Raw genomic sequence first — 13216 nt, forward strand, 5'->3', positions numbered from 1 at the left:
AACGCAGCCGTGGGTCTATTAAATTATTACAATATGTAAAAATAAAAATGAATAAAAAAAATATTATGAAGTATCCTTCGGGTCTCGTCCACGCAACTTTCTATTGCGCAGGCAGATCTTCTTTCGTGGTAAGGTACTATTTGTCTGCTCGCCTAGTGTATCTTGTGGGTCGATTTTTTTTTTGTTTCCGTCGATGTCATCATCGTCTATGGTGTCTACATGTTCACGATCAGATGTTCCTCCTTTCTTATTGCCCTTACGGGTTACGAGAGTAAAGCTGCTGTCATTGGTATTGGCTTCCTCGTCGATGGTGCTAACAGTTGATTCTGAAGCATTAGATGCTGCTTTTATAGTTGTTATTATGGCCTGAACATCTGCCACAAAATTGGTAACCGTTTGTGGTTCTGGTGATGGTATTGAAGTCTGTGTTTCAGATTGGTTTTCCGAAGACATTTGTTTATGCAATTAATGTGCTGTGATTCGCTTTATGAAGTGACTATAATCTACTGTATATTCACTATTTTTCTAAGGTGCAACGAATTGACGATATAAACGCATTTATAATTTGCCATCGAAGTAAAAAATCGCCTTCATCATCTTCCATTACCACTACAAGGTAACAAAACAAAAGTAATCTAACCGTCATAAAGCCATACAACTGAGAGATGACTTGCAACAAGTGTTCGTCCAAACTTATGCCAGGTTGTAATATTGTTACATGCTGTAGTTTCTGTGCGAATGTATATCACGCCGAGTGCGTCGCGCTCACTGCTTCAGAGGTAGCCAGCTTCGATAAACACCACAATATCCTGTGGATGTGCCAGCCCTGTGCTGATATCATGTGCGATGTTCGTAAATTCCAGGCTTTCATAGACAAACGGCAAGCGCTTGAGGAAGCCGCTGGTTATACCCCCGCTCGTCCCGTCACCGTTAGTGTTAACGTGGAGTCACAAACGGATAGTTATAACATGAGTCTGCATGCTGAAGTGTGTGAGATGAAACGACAGATCACTACTATTCTCGAATCTATTGCTGATCTCTCTCGATCGTCCTTCGCTGTATCTTTAGCAGTTCAAAATTCACCTCTTGCTCTCTCTTCCCCGTTAGCTGCAGACAAATTAAAGCAAGGCCAAAGGGAAAATTGTGGAAGAGATCATTCGTCGGCTACAAATGCTTCTACGCGGCGCTTCTGGCTTTTCTTCACGCGTATAAAAAATACCGTCACCGAACGAGAAATTGCCGAAATGGTTTCAAACTCGCTTGGAACTCATGCAGTTGTTGTGCGAAAACTTGTACCAGGGTGGAAAACCGAAGAGTCGCTGCCTTTTGTATCGTTTAAAGTTGGAGTAGACGAGTGTTTCAAACATGCTGCATTATCTCCTTCAACGTGGCCGAGAGGTATCTACTTTCGTGAGTTTTATGAGAGAAGCGCTCTATGGCAACCTACGCAATAAGTTTTTGGTTTATATGTAAACTGTGTAGACTGTGCATTTTGTGTCATGCCATGTAACGAATTTAGTATAAGAGTAGTCTGTATGGCGTTATTTGCCAAAGACGAAACATTAAATAAATAAATAAGATGTGTGGCGAATTGGCTGTGATGAATTCTCCTCTTCCGCACAAGGTGTTCCATGATGTGCCGTCTGGTTGCTGTATTTGCACGTAGGTGTCTGCCCTTCGTGGGTGCATAGCGTGGTCTGTTTAATGTTAGTTCCATTATAATTGAATTGTATAGTCAAGTGGGAGGGAATAGGTCTTTCCACTCGCATCCTCACCACAAGAACACCGTTAGGAGTACCCGGGAAGAAATTTCTCCAAGTATCAGGTGTAAAGGATTCCACTTCTCCGAATTGCGACATGTATTTTGTAATTGATTCACGGGGAGTACGCGGTGATAAATCATGTAGTCTCATATCTATAAAAATATTTTCTATGTACACTGGGATCTTTATTTCAACACTGTCACTTTTAATCACGTGTTTCAGGTTGTTCTGTAAAGCGAACTTCGTTGCTTGGTCTAGTGTGGTGAATGATATCAATACTGCACTGCGCAGATGATGATATTGAAGATAGGTGACGTCCTTAAGCCTAAGCTTCATGTTCACCTTCAGAAAATGTTCCAGCTCACGGAGACTCGGTCGTGTAGAACAAAATCTCAAGTCAACAACCGCTGTGTTGGGTCGAAGCAGCGCTTTTTCATCAAATTCACTCATGATGGCAGGAGTACATACAATGGTTCTTTTGTTCTAGAAGCACTAACAGTCGTTCACTTTGCTCGTTTGTTACTCTTGTTTAGAGGGACTTTGGCAGATGTAAAAGTAGATCGAACGCTTTCCTTTGTTCTTAAGACATTGCACACAAGATAACAGTACTGTGTTGTGGTTCGTTTTACGCTGGCTCAGGCAGCGGCAGAATTTCGTGACCGGTGTCTTTGGTGGTTGTGCATCGACTCTAAGACTTTGTTATTGAAAGCTTATTCATGATCCAAATGCTCTGAAAAAATGATACGAAGTTTTAGTGCATAAATAATTTGGGGTTTCCTTGGGAAAAAACTTTCATATTACAAATTTTTTTAATAAATATTAAAAAGATTCTCATACATTTCATCAATTTATGAAAAACTCGTAAATGAAAACTTAACCTGGTGAACTACGAATCATATGTACGGAAGATTCATATATTTTTCTAATGTGGATTGTACGAAACCTATTCGAATCAGATTTAAGAATATCGTTTTCAGTGCACGAACGTTTACTTTTCGTTGAGCCACAATTACTGCCTTCACTGGAGCAGACTGTTTCCGGGCCAAATCAACTATGCTACATCAGTTTATGGGAGATCTACAGCTGCTTTAGTAACTATTTCTCGTTTTCCTCCAAACCAGGAGTGGATTATTTTGGTCCGATTTATGTGCGACAAGAACCAAAACGCAGCGGTTAAAGCGTAACCGGTCATTATCGTGTGTCTTTGCATAAAAGCCGTCGTAGTTTTGTCCACGCATCGATTATTGCGAGATCAACGTCATTTTGTTGCTCGTCGAGGAAATCCTCAGATTCTCTCATGTTTTCAGTATGTATAGCAGAATGCGTCCGTTGACTGAATCTACTGTATGCGAATACTATAGCGTGTTTCGAGAAGGGCAAACAAAGACTGACCAGCAGACCATGTAACAAATCCTGAAGAAATTCCAGGAATAAAATTGGCGGACTCGTCATCTGTTAATGAATTTCAAGGCGGTATACGATGCAATGAAACGAAACGGGCTGCGACAGATATTGTTAGAACATGGCTTTCCGACAAAACTGATTAAGCAGACTGCTATGACGCTTGAAGGATCAAAATCAAGAGTTTTAATAGTCGGAGTGACATCTGAGTCGTTTGTGACGTTAGATTAAATTAAGTAGGGCGATGCACTCTCCTATCTATTGTTCAAAATAGCGATCGTAGGTGCGATACGAAGATTGGGTGCCCTACTCTCACAGTCACATCACCTAGTGATTCAAAGGAAATTTTCTTCTAGTCAGTAGGTGGCGTAACTGTGAAAATAGGGCAAAGGAGCGGAATTATCATGACGAGATTCCCTCATATTTCTAAGTTTTTCGGATGACATCGACGTCATTGGCGTTGATCGGAGAGTAGCGATATAGGTATTAGTGCCTTCTAAACTTATGCTTAGCAGAGAACCTAAAAGAAGTCAACGAGTTCGGGGCAAACTCCACCCTCGCAGACTGTGTGCAGTATAGGAAAATAGTTATACGTGCGGCGGACGGTAACGGTAACCCAAGATAATGTAGTCTGGAAGTCTGAAATACATTCATTATATTAACTAAATACATCGGAGCGAACCTGTCGAAAAAGGGCGAGTGATTTGAAAAAAACGCTGAGTAAATAAAAAACACTTAACAGCCTTACTCTAGTTAACAAAACATGCTGCACATCTCCGGAATTTCGGCACTGAAATCAATAAATGCACACCCGATACGCGTTTGAAGTGTTTTGAAAAAGATTTTATTTTATTCCTTCGTAAGTTCATAGAAATAGATAATTTCTTCAATGCATTTCTCCGGCAGGCTAGGCGGTAAATAAGTGTTTAGTATAAGTTTCTTTCCGCTTAGCAGTTTTTTTTTCGCTGACCGACACATACACGAATTGGTCCTTGCGATCGTCCACTGGACAAAAGAACGCTGACTTCAGTTCTTGTGAGATTGTACATGGTTCTATTGCATTTAAGATTCATTGCACGGGAACGGGAGCTGGAGTTACCGTCTTCTGGACCAATGGGCAGATTACGCAGGATGTAAAATTGGAAACTCGTTCGAATGGGCCTTGCTTTATTATTATATCAATATAACTAGTGATGAACAGTAGTTTTATTTGCAGGTGTGTATGTGTAAAGTCTGTTATATGTATGTGCTTGACAACATTTTTTTCGTACTTAAAAAGAAAAACCTAATCGGATTAGGTGACGTTCATTCTTTTGGCGCGAAAGAATCTTTACATATCACTGACAGACGGAGATAATAATAACGGTGGTTTTCAGGGAGGTTCAATCCGGAGTAACATTTGTGGTAATAGTAGCAAGTACAATTTATAACGGGGACATCAATTTAGACTCAACAATAGTATATAGAATAATTGGCTCCTAACCTAAGATTCTACTACAATAGCTCTTATATGTTTTGGATGTCGTACAATCAAACTTGGGGAAAATCAGTAAGACATTTACGTACGTACAGTCTAGTGGCGATTATTTGTTCAATATCTATATGTTTTGCTGTGACTGTCTTTGCAAAATTGTATGTCTCAATTAGTTGTTAATTAATTATCGATAGTTTACTCTCGAAGATGCCAGCATGAATAACTTCAAGTATACCGTTGATGATTTTGATTTGTATTAGCTTATTGTTTGTCCATTAAGTACTATGAGAGCTAGCTCGATAGCTGGTATTGTTGAAAGTGCTTAAGTGGCTTGTGATAGAAGAATTGTTTTATTTTGTTGTATTGTCGAATGATTATTGCGTTGAAAGCCGTACGCAACCATTCGAAAATGACAATGGTAAACCATTTTGTTTGGAAAAGATAATATAGTGAGTCTAACTAAAAAAATGAAATGGAACTAAACATACAATTATGTAGATGAAAATGTTCAACAACAACCAAATGCACGGCATTAGATCGATTCATTTATTAGCGAAAGAGCTCGTTTTAAATCCATTGCACTTTATGTTTTAAATCTTTCCTAAATGTTGACAGATCTTATCTACTAGATTTAGTGTTTGATACTACAATTCTATAACATGAGAGGAAAAAATGGATAGTGAACAACACAGAAAAAAACTAAAAATACAACGTTTGTGTTTTTCTTCTGTTTTCATCAGATGCAACATTCACATACACTCTTGCTTGTTACAGTTAATAAATTAGATAATTTCTTTGCTAGCAATTAAAAATGTTTTTTGTTTCTTTTATGTATATATCAATATGTTAAAATTATGTACTTTAAACATCGACGACCATCTTTTTGTGAATATCGGTATTGCCGACCACGGAGCAGAATTCTTCGAAGGAGATTTTGCCATCTTCGTCCTTATCGGCAAACACGATTGTTTTGTCGACAATCTGCTGTAACTGCGTGTCCTTCAGGTTATTGCCAACCATCATTTTCAGCACCTGTTGAAAAACGAATGTTTCACTTCACAATGTCTGATAAAAGTATTCGCGATATGGTAGTATACGTAAATTGCAATTTTTAAAGTCAAAAAGATTGTTGTCATGTCAGTAATATCATTTGTCATGTCATTAATTTTAGAACCATTTGTTGTCTTGTGGTCGCAAGATAAAGTCAACCTACCTGAAACAGCTCGCCGTTAGAGATGAAGCCGTCATTGTCCATATCGTATATTCGGAAGGCAAACTTCAGCTTAGACAGCTTATCACCCTTTACGCTAAATTGAGAAACACCCTGAATGAACTCCTTGAAATCCACTTCGCCGTTACCATCCGCATCGAATATGTCTATGACGCGCTGTACTAGTGGGTTCTGTTGCAGCTCCGGAAGCGACATGAACTCGTCGATGCTTAGGGCGCCTGAGTTGTCTAGATCGAGCTTTTTGAACCGCTTGCCCAGGCGTCGGATCTCATCGGCGTCGACTAGAATGATTAAATGATTGGGATTGGTCAATTATTGCGTTTTGTTATAAGAAAAATTGCATCCTTCGATTAAAAGTCTTCAATTCCTAAATTATTTCGAATTTCTAGATGTATTGACTTCTCCGTCCCAAAATCTCGATTTGGTTTTCGATTTCTGGATTCATTACTCACGGAAATTCTAGTCTACAGAAATCCTAGATATCTGAATAACTTGGACGTCTGAGTGACAAACACTTTATTTTTGATGCGTTGGAGTTTTTAAAATAATTGATTCCTTTATTGCAAACACTATTTATCCCGAGCTTTTCATATTCATATTCCTTTTCTTCGAATTTTTGGGATCCACGAAATTTCTTTTCTCGCATTTTAAAAATTTGAATTTCTATTTGTTGGACTTAGACTTCATCTCGAATTTTCGAATTACATAACGATACGATTAGAATAAGTAAACTTGACCTTGTCAAATGGAAGAATAAATAATGAACTTCGAGAGCTGGAGACTAGAATAAGTTCAATCTCCTTTCTCATCTCGGTCAGAGTACAAACTCCGCTTCTTAACAGTAAAGCAAACTAACAAATCCTTCCTACCTACACACTGCTGTCATCCTCTGCCCGTTTCAGTACTATAAACAAGCAAAGCAATCTAAAAACATTACCGTTACTTTCATTCTTACAGTAGCGATCGTTTTTTTATGACGAGTGAGGTTCACAAGTGTAATGGAACACAATTCGGTACAATACATTGATAATTTATTTTAAATAATGCTCGATTCGCCCTAGTTTGTGTTCGCAAAATGGAACATGGATTTGAACGTTAATATGGACGACGGCAAAATCCAGGTTCGTCTACACGATCTATCTCAGTGTGCTTCCGTAGGTTGATTACGACCATCATGTCGAAATGCGGAGAATTCGATGAAAAAACTATAATACCAATACTCGTTTTGTTAATTAGTTGTTCTGCGCCTGTTACCTCCAAACCAATAGCCAGTAACACCAACGATGAAGCAAATGACAACAAATACAGATACAAGGTCGTGACCCGTAAGTCTAACAAGTAATCAGGACAGAAAAGACGAGAAGGATAACCCGAGACAGTGCGGACTATTGGACTACCAAGCAGCAGCTAATGGATCTAAACCTGACAGAAAATCTTCGCTCGAAGATACAAATTGCGTTCACAAAATCCGACGGGCAAAAAAGAAAATTTCATTTATTTTTATTTCTGGATTCGTCCGGGCTTTCTGTTGTACACTTTGTTTCGGTTTCGTTCAATGCTTTCGAAGACTTGATGTAGCGCTTCTCAGCTGTACCGGAAACTGCACAGGTTCACTCGGAAAAACTCAAGGTCGTACACCAGTTCAAAGGACCGGAATCGTGAGCAAACGAAGCTCATAATACCTCCTTTTTTATTATGTTTGACATAGTTGCTTGGTGTTTAATCTCAATCCTTGAGACATTACACAGGAATTGCGGTAATCAACAACAGAAACGAAATGCGACGTTATTGCAGAGCCGTATCGTGTTCCTTCCAATAACGGTAGCTGGCTGGTGGATAGTACAGTGATGGCGACAATTTAAGTGATGCGACTTCCCTACCCAAGAGGTAGTGGATAGCACACATGAAGGTTTCGTGATCGACAGGGTCAACGGCGTATTTGTATGTAGCTGTTATGATCCTCCACGGTGGACACCAGAGCAATACAATCAAATGCTGGACGCACTAACCGACACGTTAGTCGGATGAATGCCGGTTGTTATAGGAAGAGATTTTAACGTTTGGGCCATGGAATGAGCAACGCAAGAGGTTACAGCTTGTAGGAATCTCTAGCGAAGCTAGATGTAAGGCTGTGCAACGAAGGGTCCGCTAGCACATTTCGTAAAGACGGTCGGGAATCCATCATCAACGTAACATCCTACAGTCCCGCGCTGATGGATGGCGAATTGGCGAGTTAGTGAGCACACATAGTGATCACTAGGCGGTCTCCTACATTATTGGTCGGCGGGATAGCATTGTAATGCGGAGAATGAGGACTGGCGATCGGAAGTGGAAAATAAAGAACTTCTACAAGGACCTTTTTGTGGAAGCACTTCGTGCTGACGGCCACGCTCCAATTCCGAATATCGATGAGCTGCCGGAAACATTAGCGAGGGCGTGTTACATAATAATGCCGAGGAAAATAGAGCCTAGAAACTGTCGGTGTCCGGCGTATTAGTCGAACAAAAAACTCAACATCATCCGTGTTGGCTGCCTAAAAGCCAGAATACGCGTTCAGAGAGCAAGATCTGTAAGCAGCCAGAGAAAAATGTAAGGCGACATTCCAGACAGCAGTAAGTCCACCTGCTATAAGGAGCTGTTCAGAGAAGTAGACGATAACCCCTGGGGTAACGCTACAACGGCATGGCCGCCTACACCGTACGTTGCTGCAGACGGTGGAAATGCTGGTGACAATCGATTCTACAACGACAAGCTTCTTGTATTGACAAAAGGGTCAAAAGTGAAGAAAGCTCCCGATCCGGACGGTATCCTAGCGTGGCACTGAAGATCACGATCCTGGCATTTCCAGGCATATTCAGGATAGTTCTACAGAAATGCCTGGACGGAGGCGACTTCCTGGACAGATGGAAGATCAAGAAGCTGGTGTTGCTGCCAAAGCAGAAGCCACAAAGAGATCCAACATCGTCTCGGCTTATATGCTTGCTGGATACTCTTGGTAAATCACGAGCGCGGAGAACGGCAGAGACAATAGACGCTGTGGAAAACTGGATGCTGGTCAGCAACTGAAAAAAAATCCAGCGTGTCTTGATCAACGTCGGTAGACACTCAATTCCATCGAAGCGTGCGCTGAAGTATCTGGGTGTCGACGATCGATTAATTACAACAGCCAGATCGACTATCTGTGCGCGAAGGCTGTGAGGACAACTAACGCAAGGATCATAGGATGCGATCAACAGAGTAACGACGAGTATACGAACTGCAGAGGAAGTGGTGAAGGGCCCAACAAAGCAGTTGCGCCTACTAGAAAACCGCCGTGAAGCAACACATTAGGTTCGGCAAAAATTCTGCCGCTGGGGAGCTCTCAACCGGAGTAGACTAGATCCACCGCCGGGGACCAGTTGAATAGTAAGCGATGCAGCACCAGGTTCGGATCATCGGGGCGTCAGCGAATTGGATGTCAGGCTCCACCCTAGTCGCCGGACTGACCTTGACATCCTACCGAACAGACCTCAGCAAGTTGAAAGATGGTTTGACTTTGATTGGATTGTCATAACTTCTTCTTTGTGTCACCGAACAAAGCACTCTTATGCCAGTATTTTGCTAAAAAAATTTGTGTAGACCCACTGAATGTACTGGGGTTTGAGTCCCCAAGATTTTCACGTCTACATTGGTCGAAAGCCATGCAAGCTTTCTTGATTCTGAAATCGATGTGAGCTGTCCGATTATGTTTTGAACCAAGAATTAGTCGAACTTAACTTGAACTACGACAATAATTTTGGAGTCAAAGAACTGCAACGGACGAGCTCCGATTGCAATCCTTCGTTGCGTGGAAAGCACTATTGATGTTTTATTTGGATTAACTGATAGTCCAACATGAAGACACCATTGCACAACAACAGATATGTCTTGTTGCATCATATCAAAGAGTGTGTTAATGCAAATACCGGTGATCATTATATGATAATCATCGGCGAAACCATATATCAGAAACCCTAGCTCATTAAGTTTCCTCAACAAGCCTTCGACGACAGCACACCACCTTGAGGACAATTGCTAAACATTGCGTGTATCCAGTTCGTGATGTATTAAGGTACTCCATGACCTTGTACTGCTTTCAAAATAGATTCGAAAGACACGTTGTCAAAAACACTTTTAATATCGCGCAAAATTTCTAAACTTGATTGCTGTTGTGGAAGAGCTTTTTCAATGTTGTAGACAGCATTTTGTAACAGTGTGGTAGTACTCGAGCAAACGAAAATCCTATAATGTTCCCATGATCACGGTCAAAATTCACTCCCACTGCATGGTGTTTTGATAGTGTTTGGAATGGGTTCAACCCATGAAAACACCATCACCATGGTTCGGAAGATCTTATTGAAAAATCATATTTTGGTATATTTATGGGTTTTTGAGACCATTTTATGGTGTTTTTTGCTATTCCGCGAATTGACAGTTTCGGTGACGTCAGAGAAATCGTTGAGATAACCAAACGGATTTCTCGAAAGTTGTTAATTGACAATATTTGAGCTCTTATGGTGGAAAAAATAGTGTGCAATGGATTTTTGACGTAAATTACGCCATAATTATACTAGACACAGTGGATAATCAGTGCATCTATGTGATTATTAGCGTAAATCGGGAATTTGGATGCATGCCATAGAAAACATATCCCACCGTAATTTTCTGATCATAGCAAAGGTTTTGGACATCCGCATAGCTTCCTTGTGATTTACCAGGTGCCGATCATTCGTTAGCAGCAAACAATATATGAATTTCATGTAATTGTTTTCGCCGACGATTTCTATGACGCGCTCTCGTCAAATGTTTACATTCTAACGAGCTAGCCTAGTATATGTAAGCCGTGCTCGGGTGGACTTCCCCCGCTTAAAAAAAACCGTAGTAGCCTTGTGAGCAAGGTGCGAAAAAATCTGACAGTCAATTTTTGTGCGATTTTGTATTTTAGCCAAATTTTATTTAGAGCAATGACATTACATTGTACCTGAAAAGTGCGAATTATGAAACGGGGACACTAGCCGAGGCGTGGCGAGAGTCGGACAGGAAGGATCTGCTGCAAGAAAGTTCCGGATGCCCGGAGGGACTGACATTAGATTTCTCTTTTTTTTTTTTTATTCGTTTATTTGACACGGCTCATAGCGGTAGCTTAACGGAGCCGTGGATCTTTTATACGTTTACAATAGATGTAAAAATAAAAATACAAACAAGAATTAATTAGTTGGATCTCGTGCGCGCAACTTTTTATTGCGAGCGGAGACCTTTTTTCGCGAGGTCTGTTGGCAAACAGCGTCAGGGGGGGTCATTTAATTCTGTCATGATTTTCACGTCCCGGTCGAAACTGGCTTGGTGTCTGGGATCAGATGTTCTCCCTTGCTTCTTGCACTTATTGTTGATCACTGTAAATCCGTCGTCATTGTTACTGCATTCGTTGCCGATGTTGCTTACAGTTGCTTTTGGGGTGCTGGATGATTCTTTTGCGGTTGTCATTATGGTCTGAACAGCTGCCACAAATTTGGCCACCGTTTGTGGTTCAGGCATTGGTATTGAAAACTCTGTTTTAGGTTGGTTTGCCGTAGATGAGTTAGCAATCGGTTGAGATGAATTTTCCTCTGCATCTTCCGCGCAAGGTTGTCCATGATGAGCTGTCAGATTACAATACTTGCACGTAGGAGTTTGCCCCTCATGGGTGCATAGCGTAGTTTGCATAATTGTAGTGCCGTGAGTATTGAGTTTTATTGCCAAGTAGGAGGGTATAGGCCTTTCAACCCGCATCCTCACTACAAAAACGCCGTTTGGAGTACCCGGGAAGAAGTTTCTCCAAGTATCAGGTGTAACGGATTCTACTTCTCCGTATTGCGACATGCATTTTGCAATTGGCTCAGGAGGGGTACGAGGTGATAGGTCATATAACCTTACATCTATATAATCATTCTCAATGTATACGGGAATCTTAATTCCAACGTTGTCACTTTCAACCACGTGTTTTAAGTTGTTCTTCAAAACGAAACGCTCGGCATGTGCTAACGTGTTGAATGATATTAACACTACATTGCGAAGATGATGATACTGAAGGTACAAGACATCCGCAAGCCTAAGTTGCATTTTTACCTTCAGAAGGTATTCCACTTCACTAAAACTCGGTCGTTTTAAACAAAATTTAAAGTCAACGACCGCTGCGTTGGGTCGGAGTAGAGCTTTTTCGTCAACTTTACCCATTATAACAAGAATAATCCGATATTTCCTTTGTTCTCGAGACAATGCACACTAGATCGAAAGGCCTGTTGTTCACTTGGCTCGATTGTACGTCTGACTGCGGCAGAAGTAGAAAGTAGACTGAGATTTCTCTTAATCAGTGTTGGGAAAATCATTATCAATGAAAGTTCATTCCAGGTTCATTCGCGAATTAATCTTTCCCAGAACATTTCAAGAGTGCTGATTCAAATGGTCGTTAGTGACAAATGTAAACAAACTGAGTTATTTGCAGCGCAGCATGTGATTACAACATAGCTAACGAATACCGAAAACCAGGATTCAACCAGTATTTATCGCAATAACAAGCGTTATATAAAAAGTCGCAAAGTTTTCATGATCACATTTTGAAATTTTGCACTTGAGACCTTTTAAATTGAAAGGACCTATGCGTGAAACTTTTCAAAACCTCTGCAACTGCTCATAGGCGCCATGGAAAAACGACGCAAGATTAATTTCATTCTATGTTTTTCCCACTTCACATAGGTACCTTGTAAAAACGTCCTAAGCATCAAAATAAAAGAAATTATTTTCTTCTGTTCATGCGACTTATTTCGAAGTTGAATTTAAAAGGTATAATAAATTAAATGATAATTGGAAAGCTTGGTTATTCTAAAGTAACATGCCATTCGTTGGTTTTAACCACTTCCAGCCAATGGTTTGCTATTATAAACTAAAGTTTCCCGCAATTTTTTTCTGCAAGACTTCTGTTAAATCCACTGCAACTATTTACCATAGTAATTAAGAACATTCGTAATCCGGTGCTCATTTTGTCTAAAACTTTGAAGAAATTCAATATTCGTCGTAAGAGCTACCTTTGCTGAAAAAAACCTTATGTGCAGCGTCGTATGATTCTTAGGGCCGAAAAAAGACCTATGTGAAAGGTCCTATAATTTCAAAAGGACGCATCATTCTAAATCGCTTAAAAACTACATTAGCACTTAACATTTCATATTTTTAGTATTATTTACCCAAAGAGTATAGTCCTTAGACTATATTGGCATAATTGTTCCATCAAAACACATATTTGTTCTCTAAAAGGGATTTGTTTTAGGTCCATGAATCTTCAGCCTCGTTTTTCTC

At 40.3% G+C, this 13216-nt stretch overlaps 1 protein-coding gene across 1 annotated transcript in view; it reads right to left on the bottom strand.

Annotated features, from left to right (window-relative positions):
• Positions 1-3985: 3985 nt before the first annotated feature.
• LOC131677778 (calcineurin subunit B type 2) overlaps positions 3986-13216 on the bottom strand; it is a 17766-nt gene continuing 8535 nt past the window's right edge. The window contains exons 3-4 of the mRNA XM_058957814.1: positions 5852-6150; positions 3986-5670 (exon numbers count right to left, since the gene is read on the bottom strand). Of these exons, the coding sequence (XP_058813797.1) occupies positions 5500-5670; positions 5852-6150 (470 nt within the window). The 3' untranslated portion in view covers positions 3986-5499. The remainder of the gene's footprint in view (positions 5671-5851; positions 6151-13216) is intronic.

The sequence above is a fragment of the Topomyia yanbarensis genome, chromosome 1, assembly GCF_030247195.1.
Source record: "Topomyia yanbarensis strain Yona2022 chromosome 1, ASM3024719v1, whole genome shotgun sequence".
Classification (NCBI taxonomy): domain Eukaryota; kingdom Metazoa; phylum Arthropoda; class Insecta; order Diptera; family Culicidae; genus Topomyia; species Topomyia yanbarensis.